The sequence below is a fragment of the Xenopus laevis genome, chromosome 7L, assembly GCF_017654675.1.
Source record: "Xenopus laevis strain J_2021 chromosome 7L, Xenopus_laevis_v10.1, whole genome shotgun sequence".
Classification (NCBI taxonomy): Eukaryota; Metazoa; Chordata; class Amphibia; order Anura; family Pipidae; genus Xenopus; species Xenopus laevis.
The window spans coordinates 31,786,048-31,804,137 of NC_054383.1; the positions used below are offsets into that span (position 1 = coordinate 31,786,048).

The 18,090-nt window shown below is 39.7% G+C and overlaps 1 protein-coding gene across 1 annotated transcript in view; it reads right to left on the bottom strand.

Annotated features, from left to right (window-relative positions):
* Positions 1-2,592: 2,592 nt before the first annotated feature.
* entpd1.L (ectonucleoside triphosphate diphosphohydrolase 1 L homeolog) overlaps positions 2,593-18,090 on the bottom strand; it is a 66,974-nt gene continuing 51,476 nt past the window's right edge. Inside the window, 8 exon segments of the mRNA NM_001092268.1 lie at positions 2,593-4,165; positions 7,323-7,460; positions 8,409-8,522; positions 10,035-10,295; positions 12,849-13,082; positions 13,472-13,631; positions 15,048-15,198; positions 17,417-17,534. Coding sequence (NP_001085737.1) covers positions 3,959-4,165; positions 7,323-7,460; positions 8,409-8,522; positions 10,035-10,295; positions 12,849-13,082; positions 13,472-13,631; positions 15,048-15,198; positions 17,417-17,534 — 1,383 coding nt within the window. The 3' untranslated portion in view covers positions 2,593-3,958.

Below are 18,090 nucleotides of genomic sequence, written 5' to 3' on the forward strand. Positions count from 1 at the left end.
TATGGCACAACTTGATGATGTCATGATGACACCCATTTTGGAGGGTATTGTGGGTATATAAATTGTTTTATCATCACAAGCACTTTTATCCTTGATAAAGGCCCCAATGCGGGCCGAAACGTTGGATGCACGATGTGAATAAAAGCACCATTATTTATTGAAACTGGAGTGCTGGTCCATCCTTTAACGATTATATATATATATATATATATATATATATATATATATAAATATATATTATAGAGCATTTATTGTTAAGATGGGGTCAGCAATCCCCATTTCAAAGCTGGAAAGAGTCACAAACTATAAGAAAGAAAAAGTGAAGGAAAATTAAAAATGTGCTTATAATTAGCCATTCTATAAGATACTAAGAGTTCATTTAAATGTGAACCACCCCTTTTGATGCATTCATTTATGCAATTAGCTCATTTTGAAAACCAGAGGCCTTTCTAGCGACTAACCTTCTAAGGACAATATGAAGATCATTGACTGTTGGACTACCTCCAGACTAGTACAAATGAGGGGCAGTGTTTCTGACAGGGTACCTACACAACACTCTAATACACTCCCTGGACCAGGGGAAATAATCAGAATCCTCAGCCATGATTGTGGCAATATTATCTTCTTATCACCCATTTTTGCTCTTAAACTCAGACGTGAAGATATTTGCTAAAATACTTGCCACAAGGCTGAGTAAAGTTTTTACAGAGCTTGAACATCCAGAGAAATTGGACTTCATGCCTGGAAGGTGTACAAAAATCAAAATCTGTAGACTCTTCACTAATAGCTATAGACTCTTCACTAATATGCATGACCACCACATTAATTCTGGCTCTCAAGTCATAATCTCCCTAGATGCTGTTAAGACTTTTGACTCGGTCAAATGGCCCAAATCTTTGGGAAGTGATGAAGAGATTTGGCCTTGCCTATAACTTTTGTAGGTGGACCTATACAGGGCTGCCATCAGGAATCACGGGGCCCCATACGGCAACATTTTCTGGGCCTTCTGATCCCTGCCCACCCCAGATCCTACCCCAAGCCCCACCCCCAAAAAACCATTTGACAGGGCCCCCATACAAGTTAAAAAAAAATCATTAGTGGTCAGGAACCCCCTTATAAGTTAAAAATATAATTGGTGGTAAGGGCCCCCCCTATAAGTTAAAAAAAAATCATTGGTGGTCAGGGCCCCCCCTATAAGTTAACAAAAATAATTGGTGGTCAGGGCCCCCCCCTATAAGTTAAAAAAATTCATTAGTGGTCAGGGCCCCCAATAAATTACAAAAACAGTGATGACAGAGAGCCCCCATAAAAGTTTTACTAAAACATTGGTGGTCAGGGGCCCTGTAGAATATAATTAAAATATAAAACAAAAAAATTAAGTCCCCCCCTCTGCTCTCAGTGAGCTGCATCAGGTAGGGTGGGCAGAGCTATAGTGCTTAGTAATCCTGGTAGATCTACACAGGGATTGGATAGGCTTATCCAATCACCATGTGGCTGTAGGGAAACTACCAATAGTTTAGAAACTGGGGACGGGAAAGACGTGTAGAAGAAGCTCTGCCCTCCCCACACAATTCTGCAGCTTCCTGACAGCAGTGGGGGCCCGGTTACAGTGTGAGTACAGTGGCCGGGCCCCCCTAAGACCTAAAAATCACGGGGCCCAGGACAACTGCCCCCCTAGTTCCCCCCTGATGGCGGCCCTGGACCTATATCAATCTCAACAGGCACAAATGTGGGTTAACAACATTTGTTCACCCTCATTCAATATCACTAGGGAAGCTAGACAAGACTTTCCCTGCTACAGTTTGAACCACTAGCCATTTAAATAAAAACTGCACCAGATATCCCAGGCCTTAAGATATGGGAAGTAGAGGAAAAACCGATGTACATGGACATCTTGCAATACTCGGTGAGCCCTGGCCCACCTTTGTAAGATGCCTATTTGGAGACTTCTCAGGTCTCCAAAATCTTCCCCACTGATACAGCTACATCCCCCAATGATTTCCCCTCCACTCCACTACTCCACTACTAGTTCAAACACCTAGGCATACTAGTATAGAAGGATACATCTCAATACATATTGGATTGGATTGGATCTTTATCTAAACACTCACTGAAAACCCTCCACCAAATATTATACGTATAAACACAAAGATCCACTTGGTTGATGAAATTGATAAACAAATGCCTCTTAGGTAGATTTGGTAACCCAGGTAGTGCTTCAAATCGAGCTCCTCTGATCATTTGGCCCCAGGCTGAAAATTGGATGATAACAGGGGTCAATGCAGACCCATCAAGAGAGGACTACATGAACAGCCTAATGCGGTCTTCATCCAACCATACTTTTAAACCTGGCTTATAAGATATATGACTTATAATAGAGGTCATGATGTTGGCTCTATACACCAATATCTGGAGTAATCCAATTGGTAGGTGTATGGCCATAACAGTAGTGTAGTGAATGTGTATGTTTGTGCAGAATAGTATATGTATCATAATACATCATACAGGAGAACAAAATCTCTCCAATAGGCAAAGGCACAACATCTGGTCAAGTAAAGTACACACAACACAGTGATAACTGAGTTATTTTTCTTTATATAAACATAATTAATTGATTCTGAATACATCAACAATAACAATAGGCTATGGCAGAAGAAGGCAGCAATAGTGCTCAAGGGCTACTTCCAGGATTAATGGATAACTTTACCTCTTAAAGGACACCCTCTTGCCAATGCAAACCAGTTCCCTTAGCAGCCTTAGCAGTTTGCTGGGAGATTCACAGATATAACCAAAGATTCATTGACTTTCAGTGCTCACTTTTGTTCCTTTGTCAAACTTGCAGGCTCTGGCCTTGCATATTGGGGGGTGCAAACTTCAATGAACTTCACTGTCCACCTACTTACCAAACCCCTGAAGCAGTGAAGTAAAGTAAAAGAGGAAATTACAAGTCTAAAAGCCAAAGTGTATGTTAATTGTCACAGCAATAGATCTTGTAGCATTAGCAAATTGCAACGTCTGCTTCTTTGGGAGTAGGTTCACAGTATAATGAGGCCATGGCAGTGTCCCTATAATTTGTTTAACAAGTGGACTTGTCTCAATACGAATGCACATATTCACTTTTTTCCCATTGCAAGTCTGCCGCTGCCTATAGCTTTGATCTTCCATTTGGTATGCCAATTGCTGTTGTGCATTGCTTTACTCTAAGGGTAAGTCCATAGGTCTACACTGAGTAGATCTTCTTTATGGAAGATCGGGTCTATGTGGAAGCATAATAATATAGAGACAGCTAAATAAAGGGCTGAATCTGGGGCAGATGCAGATTTACAACAATGCAGTAACAATATGTACATGTGCAGGACAATTGTATGGTAATACCATCTCCTACTTAATAGCCACCACACTGAATGCAATTTTAATAAAAGTACATCCTTGCAATGAATTTCAAAGTACATCCAAGGTTTAAAATATTGGCCTGTTTATGGCTTTGGAAGAGTGGCCTCTACCCAGATCAGGACTCTATTAACAAGAACTAAGAACAGATTCCTATCATAAAGGAAAACTTATAAAAATGCACTAGTAGCGTGAATCGTGTCTTGTAACCTGAGATCAGTTTTTAAAGTCCCATTGGTACTTTCATTGGTTTTAGTCATTCGCCCACAGGCAAACTTCCAATGTGTCCTTCTTCAAAACATAATGCAAACACGCTTCATAAATATGAAGTGGATTAAACGACCCGTTCGAGAACTACAACTTAAATCCATGTACAGCAAGAACTGTTCCAAAGAGTTCAAACTGCTTATTTTGTGTTCAAGCTTAATGCGCTTTTACAAGCTACTTCTCAAGTTCCTTGTTGTAGACACGGACTGTCGAGCCCACAAGAGGCATTTTCTTAAGTCCGTAGGCAGTGGCATACAGAATAATTTCCCTTTCATCTCCAATTGTCTTAATTTTACTGTTGCTAGATGATGCCCTTGTGTAGACATTTTGGTTTGCGGAAAGTCAGCCAGCAAATCAAAATGATGCAGACTAACAAAATGGAGAAGGCAGCCATAAGTCCAGTGTAGGTAGCATGGGACAGTGGTGGAGAATAAGGCAGCTCCGCTGGGATCATATTGGTCAGGTTCAGCATATAGCCAAGTGTCCATCCTGCATCGCTGTCTTTGATCTATAAAGAGACGAATGAAAAATCATTGGCTGTCTTGGAATTTCTTTTTGCTCAGTCAGTGTTGGATTGTTGTGCCAAGAAAATAATTCCAAGGGCCCACCAAACGTATTGTCATTTATTTATGCTGACAAACTGCAACTACAATAAATTCTACCTTTTTCCTTCTATATTTTCTTTCTGTCTCTTCACATTCTTTAAGTCTCCATTTTTCTCAACCCAAACCTCTTTCTATCTACCTTCTCTCCCCAAGGCCAAATCCCTGTTTACATCTCTCTTTTTTGTCTCTTCTCATCTCTTTTGTTTTCTCCTTCTTTCTCCCTGTCCCCTTTCATTTTGCCAAGTTTAATTTACTGTTCTCTTTCTTGCTGTTTCAGATTTAATTCAAATTGCTTCTCTTAATCACACACTGTTAAATATCCATGTCTCCTGTAGGCCACCAGTCCACACAGGGGCTACATAATCGCAGCCCTTATTTTGCACCACCCAGAAACATTTTTGTGCTTGTGTTGCTCCCCAACTCTATTTTACATCTGAATGTGGCTCATGGTAAAAAAAGGCTGGGGAACCCTGGTCTAGAGCTAGTTTGCCCTTACAATGCAACACATTAGGTTCCCTGTAATAAGCACAGAAAGGCCCAGGAAAGATCCCGGTGGGCCTCTTTCTAAATCCTCTCTTCTATTTACTTGATTGGTTATTCCTTAGCTGTCCTTCTATATAGTGCCCTTTTCCCTTTCGTTGCAGACTTGATACCTGCACTGTTAACCTGGTCATAGACGCAAAGATCCGGACTGCATCGGACCGTGTGTGGAGAGTCCTGACATTTTTCGGGCAACGAAGAACGGACATTTGGAGGATCGGCCAGGTTAAAATATTTCTGTCGGGTGCCGATAATATCTCTGCATGTATTACCAATCGGACGATTTTCAGTGGGAGACTGTCAACAGCTTTGTTTGACATAAACTTTTCGAACGCTGTCAGAGGCAGAACATTGGCTGATCTGTTCTTTTACTACTTTATTTAAACTGAAGGTTAGTGGCATGTCGGGAGTTCGAACGATCAAATCTTTGCGTCTATGGCCAGCTTAAGGATCTTAGGTTCGCTCGTAATAGTACTACCACATCGATGGCGATTGGAAAAGTTGCTGAAATTTTGTCTTTGAAATGCCTGCAAGTCCCTGAGCAGCACAGCAGCGTGCCAGTAATATAGTATATAGCAGGCCAAAGATCTTAGCAATGCAGGTGACACCTTTGCAATGAAAAGAAAAAGGGCACTAGACAGGACAGGTAATAAATAACCAAGCAAGTAAATAGAGAAGGCCTCTAAGAAAGAAGATCAGCCAGGATATTTTCCCAGGCCTTCTTGTGCTTATTACAGGAAACCTGTAATGTTAATATCAATGAAATATAGTAAAAATGTCATCTTCACCTTCATCTATGTATTTAATTATGGAATGTTTATGTGTTTATTAATAAAGGGGGAAATGCCAAACCATATCTTCTGAGTAGTCAAGATAAAATACTATCCACAGACTTCGCTGAGACAAGATATACATAGTGCTAAAATTATTATGATCAGCAGGAGAGTGCTATCATCATTTTTCAAATAATGCTTTAATGGTTGGACCATCTCCTGTTTTAAAATGTGGTTCTATTTTTAAATCCACTGGTCAAAGCCCCTTTCAATGTCTAATATTCCTAGACTGAATACTAGTTCAATAGTTAAGGTCTGTTTTAAAATATATTACTGCTGTTGTTTAATTAAAAAGGTACAGTATATCTGAAACAACTCAAGTGAGTGGTTTCATTTTCTTTAACCCCTTTCTCCTGAACTCTAGTGAAGGAGGGAAATGAGTTCCTGCCAAGAACATAATAAACAATACACAAAAACCATGAATAACCTGTAAAATATATCCTTATAAATGGTGCTTAGCGATGTCACTTATGTGTAATACCTTATTGACACTTGTGTATTATAAGAAATAATGCACTCCCTAAAATATGAGCATATTAGAAGTCGCCTTACAGTTCCATGACTTATATTAAAGCATGTAGCTCTTTTATATAGTCATGTAACACTTTGATGTCTTCTAATATCCTTATATTTTACAATAGGGGTGCATTATTCCCTGAATAATCTCCTGCTAGTCTGTTTTGTCGGTGATACAGGTAGCACATAGGAGATGGATGAGTTTGTTCTTTCAATGACTCTGGGGGTGGGCGGGTGGGGTTAGTAAATGTAAAACAACAATCTACCCCTATTATATAAGCACCAGAGTGCTAATTTCTTTCTAGCAGATCAATGATCAAACAAAGAGCTGTTGAAATCTGTTAGGCACTTTGATGAATTAAGGTGGCTTTACACTATAAGATCCATTTGTTTGGTAAGGTTGTCAAACTAGGGGATCTTTTTCCGATATGCCCACCTAAGGTGGATGGTTTTGGGCTTGTTGCCCGTAGGGCCAAATCATCGGATTACAACAGTGGGTATACGAGTTGTTGGGGTGAGGACAACATCAGCTAGCCTGAACCAATGGGAAAATCAAACCTGCCTGAATGACATCTGCCTTTTTTTGCCCAGATATCACTTGAGTGGAGCAATCGGAGGTCCCCATAAACAGGCACGTAATGAACAGTAATGTCAAAAAATAAAAGTGTTTTAAAGTAATGAAAATATAATGCAGTGTTGCCCTGCACTGGTAAAACTGCTGTGTTTGCTTCAGAAACACTACTATTGTTTATATAAACAAGCTGCTGTGTAGCAATGGGGGCAGCCATTCACAGGAGAATAGGCTCAGGTTACACAGCAGATAGCAAATGAGCTCGGTCTGTCTAATAGTGTTATCTGTTATCCATTAGTTAACCTGTGCCATATAGCCGTTTTTCAATTTCCGCCATTGCTCCACAGCAGCTTGTTTATATGAACTATAGTAGAGTTTCTGAAGCAAACACATCAGTTTTACCAGTGCAGGGCAACAGTACATTTTTCATTACTTTAAAACACTTAAATTTTTTGGTATTACTGTTCCTTTAACGTGATCCAAAGGGTCCAAATTAGCCGATTAAATCTGCACCTGTATGGCCACCTTTATGTTCCCAGAGATAAGTGAGATTGAATAGGCAATACCTTCCAGCTTGAATGAGAAAACTATTATTATTACCTTGCCTAAAAATCTGATATCATTCCAATTTTCAGAGTTAAAGCCGTATCCAAATTCAAGAAGAGTTAATATATAAGTTCCAGAAAAACAGTATTCACTAAGGTACTTTTCCTTAATTTTTGGAAACTCTTTTTTTACCTTAAAAGAAAGAAAAACATATTACAATCAAATTGTAAGACATTGTATTAAAACATATTGTATTATAGTTATTTTGCAACAGTTATTAATAGACAGCGCATATGAACTGATACTGAATATCCCACATTCCTTTGCAGTTATTGTGCTGATAGAACCAATTGAAGATGAACATATTTTTATTTGGTGGATAATAATAATAATAATAATAATAATAATAATAATAATAATGGTACTGTGTTTGCTTTAATCTAAACTGAATTTGGAACTTCACCTTTAAATTAAAAAAAATATGTTACAAAAAATAAATATATTTAATTTTTTTAAAAAATATTTTGTGTATTGACCAATTCTGATCAAGTTAGTATTGATTTTTATGTTGATTGTTTTAATGAATTTATTCCTTGTCCAACCCTATCAGGTTTGAAATTGAACAAACAAAAACTGATTTATCAAACGGCTACACTTGTAGGTTTTATTATCTCTTTAATATCTTCTTGCTGGTTGCTTGGGAATGTAAGGCACAGCAGCTAGATAGCTTCATTTGCAAACAATGAAATCACAGTGACTTTTTTTTTTTTGCATCTATCGTGGAGTAGTGATGGGTGAATACATTTGGCAGACGCGGATGGCGGATACACAGCAAATTTCCACGTTTCGCCGCCATCAAATTCGCCGGTGTCAAAAAATTTTGGACCCGCGTCGGAAAAGTCACGTGTCAACATTATTCGGACGCCTCTTGACTTTAACTTTTACGCTGGTTTCAATGCTGATTGCTTCTTTTCCGGTGGAGTCCGTTTCTAATTCCTTGGATTCTTTGATGGGATGATACCAGCAGTAAAGAGTTGAACCATGTAGATCATAGTTCAGACAATCGAACAAAATACGATCTGCAGTGTTAATACTGACCAGGATCTGCCTATCCGCAAAAAAACCCTCCATTTTTCTTACCTCGTCCCACGGTTTGGAGCAGTGTCTTTCCACCGTCTCTTTTACTTTGTCAAGAGATATTTCCCCCTTGGTGAGTTTTAAAAAATCCATAACAAAATAATATGCCGAGAATGCCTAGAGCAGGGAAAAAACAGAATTAAGACTGAATATTAACAACAAATTTAGTTTGCTTTTGAATTGTACATATCCAACCGAGGCGCAGAGGAACTTGTGGTCAGAGGCCTTGTAAAGGAAAAACAGTAAGTAGAAACAGAACTGACTTTGAAATAATATTCCAGGGTTTCCGTGGGAGGAAAACCACATATACCTGCATTAATTTATAAGGTATTCATTAATGATTTGCACACAAACCTTATTTAGAGACCAGTGACTGCCATATTTTCCTGATGTATGACCACTATATGGTAACTCTGCTATAGCAGTAAATGGAAAATGATCATTTAAGGAAAGCAGTGTAAAAGAGTCTATGTATACATACTGTATGGCAATGTGCACATAAGGAATCTTATAGGCACCTTGCACTTTACTTTACAGATTATGTTTTCCATTAAACATTTTCAAAAGCCACTCTCTCTGCAGCCACATCTGTAAACAAATTGGGAATGGTACGATAGTCTGTATACTTGCAAGAAATATAGACTGCTGTTGTGCAAGAACATCTTGTAGTCTCATAAGTAAACTATTTATTTTCTTTAGATTTATGATGCAATATGTCATCATAAATTATTGTTTCCCCAGCCTGATGAAGTACCCCATAACTCACTGCAGCCCATGAGAGCAGAAAGCTGGTAGTAGCTAAAAGTCTGCATTTTGGACAGTTGTGTGTAATGTTTATCTTTTTGGGGACCATGGGAAACACAACATGTGATGCACAAAAGGTCAGTCTGACCCTGTGTCATGTGATTAGCAGAATCAAAGGAAAGTGAATCCCAATTGCAGGTGTTGTCTGGAATTGTTCCTTTATTATAAATTCACAAGGCTCCAAGTGTCACGTGGGGCAACTGTCACTGCAACAATACAAATTCACTGCATTTTGCTTGCTTGGATGATTTTTTGGACAGACATAAGATCAAAGGCTATTGTGATACTAAACTCTATATTTAGTATAGATATGGGTATATAGAATTTATGTGAAAGTAGGGAGGGGTGTATGTATGGATGCTGGGTTTTCATTTGGAGGGGCTGAACTTGATGGACTTTGTCTTTTTCAACCTGATTTAACTATGTAACTATGTCCCTTAACTGCTATATTTTTCATAGTACCATCAAGCCTGTCCAAGGTGGACCCACCAAGAAAAATATTCTCTAACCGGTGGTGCAACTACCATATAGCAGGGTCTGCTGTATGTTAGTCTGCCTCCCCAGCCCCTTCTTTTGCTCCAACATTGCTGCCTATTGCAAATACGCATACAGGTGGATGAGGATCAGGTGGGAGGGGTGAATTGTTAGTGTCACGCCCCCCTCCCCCAAGATTTGTTTGTGTCTCTGTCTCTAGATCCACTGGGGAAACACACACCAAGCATACTAACCCACTACATTCCTAGTGAGCCTTAGATTGCTCACTTAATATGACTTTCTGCCTCATGCTCCCAGAGAGTGACTACATGTAGGATCTAACCCTCTTACCCCAAATGTGCCATCCAGTGTTGGTTGGAAAATCCCATTGAAAGAGCAATGTGAGTAAGTACAACGTGTTCTGTCGAAGATTGCCTCGACATTGCGCTTGCATAGCTGGTAATTGCCAGTCCCTTTAACATCTAAGAAGCTGGGTGCTGTTGATATCCTCAGATTAGATATGCAGGGACTACTGTAGAGGTCGCTGGTGCTTGTGTTCCTTCTATATCCTGAGTTAAAGCAAGGATCCATAAGGATGGAATCTGTTGCAGTCTGTAGAGAAAGAGAGAAATAAAATAAGCTACTAACGGACAATCTCAAAATATCGTCTTTATTCTGAATTATTAACTGAACCTCTTTTAGAAAACTTAAAGGGTAAGTTAACCTTGGCTAATGACTAACGTTTCTATCCTTCAGGTGTCAACGTTAGATGGCGGAAAAACTTCATTAGCAATGCAAGAGAATTCTCCAATGATAATACAGCCAACCAGTGCAACATCTGTGACCTTGCTGATGTCTAAAACTGGGTATTCTGCAATTTTTGCTTAACAATGAAACATAGTGCTCATTAAGCAGTAGGGCAGACGGCTGAAATTTTGGTGCAACAAAAGATGTGTTAAAAAGAAAACTTAAGATTTCTGCCGACGGGTCAGAGACCCTCATCCTTCCAAAACACTAGGGTATAATGTGTAGATATTAGTTATGGGCCATCTATAAGTAAAAAGCCAAGTGAAAGCCAAACATCCTTAGGTAGAGAAACACGTGGTTGCCAACTGGTTCATATGATGAGAGGGCAGGTTTTAAGATCTTAGTATGACCCATGGGTTCCCATATGACCCCAAGGGTCTTGGTCTCTTGCTTTATAGCTACCATTTGCCTATCATGGGCACCTTCTCTCTCTATTGTCAAGGCTTTGAGTTTTCCTCTTTACAATTTGCTTGATTTTTCTGCAGTTTATGAAAAAGGCATCTCAGCTGAAATCAAGTCTTGAATTGGAAAAGTTGCTAACTTAGATGATATAAATAACCCCCATTATCATAACAGCATTGTTGCACATATTGGCAAGTAAATATTTTCACTGTAAGTTAAACAGTGGGAACCGTTTAGGAAACCCATCTAAACATATATATAGATCATCAGAGCAATTTATTGGAGCAATTATGATTAAAATACATCAACTATTTGAGGCAAGTTTTATAATATCTCAGTGCACATTTCAGAATGTTGAGAAAAGGCAATGATAAAAACGTGATTGTTGCAATTGTGTAGCAAGCAGGAGAAAATTGGCAAAGCTGCACTGAATAAATGAGATGTTTCTGAACCCATTACAATTGGCTTTCAAGAATAGTAAGATATACTGAAGCCAGATTAAATCATATGTTTACATAACTTGGGAGGCGGCAATAAAATTCCGATTGTCGCAATTTTTAGCAGCCGAAAAGATAAAGTTATCAAGTGTTGTGAGATTTACTGCTGAGCTGGGCTGAGCATCTGAGAGGTCATTCTTTATAAGTCTTGCGCTTTTTCCAGTTTCCTTTTCCATGTCCTATTTCCAATATTAAGCCCTTGGCACTTGCTGAATTGTCACTGGGGATCTCTTGAAAAACAAATGTAGAGACCCTGAGGGTTAGGCATCGCCATAGGCAGTCTCCCCCTGTAGTTTTGACACCTGAAGTGGTCCTTAGTGAGCCCCTGGACGCAAGACCCTTTTCCTGAATGTTATCAGTAATCTGATCTGGTTCATTGCTTGCCCAGTAGGTGGCAGTGTTTAAAAGTTTAGAAGGGAGAGCCCATGTGCTCAGGGCTATTTTCCTGGATCCCACCTTGCGTGGAGGTTTGTACAGGAGTGGGACTGAGCAGGTTACAGGCCTTGGTTAGGAAGAGATTATGTAGTGGTAGAAATCGAATTAATAGTAACTCTAGGAGCAGATGTTAGAGGTAGTGTATTTAGTGTGCAGCTTTCTGGCTCCAAATAGAGTAGTTGGGGTTAGCACCCCTGCGGTGATCCAGTTGCAAGAGCTCAGGAGTAGGGAAAGTACCATGGAGCAAGATAACCTGTGGGATCCCTAGTGCTGGGGAAAATCACCAAGACGGGCTTCCTGGCTGTTAACCGTAAATAAGTAAAACTGAAGACCTGAGCAGGTGTGGTTAGTCTTCTATCACATATTCTTGTGCTGCCCCCTGGGTGAGGTACATGCACAATACAGTACTTTTTTTAATAGTACCTGGGAAGAAGACTAAACACACCAGCCCAAGGTAGAAGGTCTGCAATTGAATTAGAATATATGCTTAAAGGGGATGTTCACCCTTAAGTTACCTTTTAGTATGTTATAGAATGTCCTATTCTTGGCAACTGTTCAATTGGTCTTCACTTTTTATACTTTATAGTTTTATAGCTTTTTCTTTTGCCTCTTTACAGCTGTCAAATGGGAGTCACTCCGGAAGCCGAAAAATGATTGTTCTGTGTGGTTACAATTTTATTGTTCCTTTTAATCTATTTAAACCATCTTCTATTGATCTTCGAGTCTCTTATTAACGCCACATGCAGGGGTAAAATGGACCCTAGCAACTGGATAGCTGCTGAAAATCTCAAACTGGAATGTTGCAGAACACAAAGCTAAATATTTCAAACACCATAAAAAAATAAACGAAAACCAATTGCAAATAGTCAGAAAATAAATGTCAACATCACACTCAAAGTTAGTTTAAAGTGAACCACCCCTTTAAAATGGATGTAATTTAGATTCCAGATATTGGGCTTCTGGATAAAAGATCCTGTTTAACCAACATTCGTTCAGTAGAGCTGTGTAGTAGATCTTTACATACCGGTACACTGTTAGCTATCTGAAGACGCAGAGCTTGGTCTTTTCCATAGCAGAGAAAGCTGTGTGTATAGACATCATAGGATTTACCATACAGGCGGAAGTGCAAGGAATTTTCTTGGGATTCAATCTCTTTTTTTGACTCAAAGGTGATCTGTGTTGAGGCCCCTCCAAGATCCAGTGCACCAGATGTTCCAGTGGGTTTAAAATTTGGCATATATTTGAACCAACCTGAATCCTATAAAACAGAAAAAAAACTGTGTTTTCAAGCAATAATGACCTGTGTATGGCATAACTACATTTATGAGATCAGGGGGGTAACTATGAATGGCTGCCCCCTCCCAGCAACCCACACCTTGGAATAGGGGATTGTAGAATATGTATTGGGTAAGGGCAGGGGGGTCTCAGGTTTTTACCTGACTAAAAAAATATAATCTAAAACTGTGATTTTGCTGGGAAACAATGGGTAATTTTGGACGCAGATTACAAAGATCTGGCATAGGAATATGAAATGTATTTACTTCCTACTGTTCCTCTCCTTCCCACTCTTCCTTTCAATTGCACATCAAGCACAGAACCCCCCACTGACTCCTTTGTAGGAGCAGTGCGCCAAAAGCATAAATTAACCTGGATAAAGTTTCCAAGCAGATAATTAATTGTGATCCATCCGTAAGCTCCTTCTTCTTGTCCTGTAATTATTCTGGCACCCTGGAAATCAAACGGAAAGGAACGCAGCATATTTTCCACTGAAGACAAGACTTCCTCGGCCATTGTTGCATTATTTAGCCTGTGAGTAATAAAAAAAAAACACTGTGACTCTTCAAAGTAATTCTCATTAGGGGGCTATTTACTTTTACATCAGTTAGTAGCATGAAGGAGACAACTGTAAAAAAATAACAAAAGAAAAAATGAAGATCAGTTACAGTTTGTCTCGGGATAGCAAGGTTTATCATATGTGGTAAATTCACGTATTTCACAAGTTATAAATTATCCCAATTATTTACATTAGTTGTGGAATTCTTGGGGTTGCACCGTAATTCATTTTAAACTCATTATTTGGGTTATTTGCAAAGGAGCAATAACCCATTGTAACCAATAAGATGTTTTAATCAGGTAACCACTAAACGATGGTTGCTATGGATGATTAGACCAGTAGCAAACTTTGTATCTTTTCTTACATTTCCCATAAATTGGTTACACCCTCAGAATCAAAGTCCTGCTTTTTCCCCCTAGACTCAGCAACAGACTGCATTTTCTGCCAAAATTTCTGCATACATTGACAAACAGAGGCCATTCACGTCATGAAATACAAAAATGGCCACATTGGGCAATATTGGGGATTTCCAGAAGTGCATATTATTAGAGACACTAATAATGTCCCGTTACATCAGTAGCTTCTTACCGTGTTACAGTGAAGTACATCCACCTATGGAAATCTGCCACCCTGTAGATGTTATGTTTTTGCTGCTTATCTGATTTATAATCTAATTTATATTGATTTCACTTTTTAACTAGCGATGAGCGAATCTGTCCTGCTTCTCTGAAAAATTCTCAAAACTGCAGGGTCCTCTTCCTTCCCTTCAGCAATTTCCAGAACTTTTGGTGCATGCGCAGTTGCTACGAACAGGCAGACTGCTCCAACTGCACATGCATCAATATGGCGTTAACTTAAGGGAACAGTAACATCAAAAAATTAAAGTGTTTTAATGGAGACAATGGGGGCAGCCATTCAAAGGAGAAAAGGCTCAGGTTACACAGCAGATAAGCTCTGTAGAACATAATGGTGTTATCTGTTATCCACTATTTAATCTGTGCCATATAGACTTTTTTCAATTTCCACCATTGCTACACAGCAGCTTGTTTATATGAACTATAGTAGTGTTTCTGAAGCAAACAAATCAGTTTTACCAGTGAAGGGCAACACTACATGATATTTTCATTACTTTAAAACACTTTCATTTTTGGTGCTTCTGTTCCTTTAAGGAAAAATACCAAAGAGTCGAAAGATGGTGCCCATGAGCTCCGCTGTGCTTACTCTGCACCGATACATTAGTACTGTGTTAGGAGTACTCTCAGGGGTTATCAGCTATGCAGGGAGGGTGGACTATCTAGGGTAGTAGGTAGGTGCTTTTCTTATTGGAGGGGTTAGTTCACCTTTAATGACAGTATACGTTTCAATGCAATATTCTAGTTAATCTCATACCTGAGCAAACGCATTCCTGCTGTGGCCCCTAAATAAACGGGTGTTTCCTTTTGCTGCATCTCAGGAATGACTTGACGGACTTTATTCATGCACTTCTGGAGGGAAAGACCGGCCTTCGATGGCTCGTGGCCATAACTGGAGATACCATTGCCTTTCATAGAGAAAAGAACCCCATTATAAGAAGATTTCAGGTTCACATGTAAAAATTGGAAAACTAATTTATAATCTAATGTGTATTCGATTTTTTCTCATAAACCCCTCTTGTGGGGTTTAAAGGACTTTTCCTTGGTCAGCCCTCTGTTTGTATCACTGTAACATTCTGCATCACAAGTATATAGTTTTGGCCAGCAGTGAGAATAGAGACACAGGCAAGTTCAGCAAATTCAAAGCTTTTCTTGGCATGGTTTTCACTGTTTATGCTCATATGCCAGCTTTATCCTAAGGTGATATAAAGAGATCTCCCATTGTGAGCCAAAAATAAATAAAGTGTCTGCTGAGCTTCCCATTTTGTCTGATAGGAGACGTGTAAATGTCTACAAGGATATTTTCTTTCAGCCAACTATTATCTCATACACTGGATTTATAGTTACAAAATACATAAAAGGCTGATGTAGGAGGCAGAAAGGAATTAAAGCATTTTCAACTTTAGATTAACTTTTAGTATGGGGCAGAGAGTGATATTCTGAAACAATTTGCAACTTCATTTTCATTTTTTATTATTTGGGGTTTTGAGTTATTTAGCTTTTTATTCAGCAGTTCTCCAGTTTGCAATTTCAGCAATCTGGGTGCTAATTACTCTAACAACCATGCGTTGATATGGATCAGAGACTGGAATATGAATAAGAAAGGACCTGAATAGAAAGAAGAGTAGTAAAAAGTAGCTACAACAATAAATGTGTATCTTAAGGGCTAGGCCACACGGGAAGATTTCAGGGAGATTAGTCGCCTGGCGACTAATCACCGCGTCTTTGAGGCGACTAATCTCCCTGAATGGCTTGCTGGTATCTCGCACCCACTAGCACTAAAGTCGCCTGCGCCTATTCACACGCGGCGACACGTTTTTCAAAGTCACTCGAAATTGCCTCGTGAGAATAGGCGCAGGCGACTTTAGCGCTAGCGGGTGCGAGATACCAGCAAGCAGTGTCGGACTGGCGGCGGGCCAGACCCCCCTCTCCCAACCAGTTTTTAAAAAAAAAAAAAAATTTGGCGCATCGCAGCCCCGTTTGCGCATGCGCGCCGAGCTCCGTTTACGCATGCGCGCCTAGCGCCATTTGCGCATGCGCGATGTGCCGCCTGGGCAATTATGCCGAGCGGCGATTCGCCTAGGTAGCGGGGGCCAGAGGGGGACCCTGGACACCAGTCCCGGTGGGCCCCGGGCCCCCCAGTCCGACCCTGCCAGCAAGCCATTCAGGGGGATTAGTCGCCTCAAAGACACAGCGATTAGTCGCCAGGCGACTAATCTCCCTGAATCTTCCCGTGTGGCCCTAGCCTTACAGAGCATTTGTTTTACGGCAGAGACACACGGGAAGATTTGGGGAGATTTAGTCACCCGGCGACTAATCGCCTATTCTTCGGGTGACTAATCTCTCCGAAAAGCCTTCAGATAGAATCGAAATCGCCGGCTGGATGGCACTCTGAGCACTTTGTTTTCCGAAGTTGCTCAGTTTTCTCCTGAGGCAACTTCGGGCGTCTTCGGAAAACAAAGCTCTCCAAGTGCGATCCCGCTGGCGATTTAGTTTCTAGCCGGTGGGAAGGCTTTTTGGGGAGATTAGTTGCCTGAAGAAGAGGCGATTTGCGTGTGTCTCTGCCCTTAAGATGGGGTCAGTGACCCCCATATGAAAGCTGGAAAGAGTCAGAAGAAGGCAGATGATTCAAAAACTATAAAAAAAATTAATATGAAGGCCAATTGAAAGTTGCTTAAAATTAGTCATTCTATAACATACTAAACGTAGACTCCATTTTATCCAAATAATCAAAATTCTCAGAATGCTCTGAATTGCAGAAAGGCCATCTCCAATAGACTCCATTTTATCCAAATAATCCAAATTGTTAAAAATGATTTCCTTTTTCTTGTACTTGATCCCAGCTAAGATATAATTAATCCTTATTGGAGGCAAAACCAGCCTATTGGGTTTATTTTATGTTTACATGATTTTGTAGTAGACTTATGGTATGAAGATCCAAATTATGGAAAGATCTATTATACAGAAAACCCCAGGTCCCAGGCTGCCAGAACCTAAGGACTAACCCTTACAGGAGACTGCAATCTGCCACTACTCCTGTTACTCTAATACCATCACTTCATGCATACAATTTAATACAACATTGAAAGACAAAATATTTTTTTAAAAAAGGAATGATTTACCAACCTTCAACTTTGCAGTCATTTATCTGCTGTACAACTCCAGTGTCATTTTCCTTTTCTGACGGCCACTCATATATATACACACTGGTGTGGGACGAACCAGCGTCCAGCACAATGCCATACTAGAAGAAAAACAGAGGCACTATTATAATAAATCTTGGGCAGTGGGCCAAGAATCGTTAGAATAGTTATTTGGTTCAACAGAAATTTTAAATGTATGTGACTTTAAAGCTCTGTACAACTGAAGCTGCCAATATTTTGTTCATAGATGTTTGCAATTTTTGTATTTCTGAATATACAAATGAGAGTTTGCATGCAGTACCCTATTTAGCTGAATCTTTGGTGGAGTATTAGGTAATCAGCCAAAATTGACACATGCCCCTGAAGCTGGAATTGTCTGCTACATCTGGATTTTCTGCATATTAGAATATTGGCCCTGGTGGGTACTGTATACTGAGCTCACATTCAACTAGGTCCGGTGAGAAGCTTGACTCACTGTGTGACCTATTTGGCACTTTTTTCCAAGCACTTTATTTGGCTATACGCACCATCACATGAGATTTTTCCCTTGAGTGGATATATTACACTATGGGGGTTATTTATTAACTCTGAATGCCAAAAAAAACCAGGAAAAATGTGTGTTTTTTTACTATAAAATCAAAATTTTTAGTGGAAAAA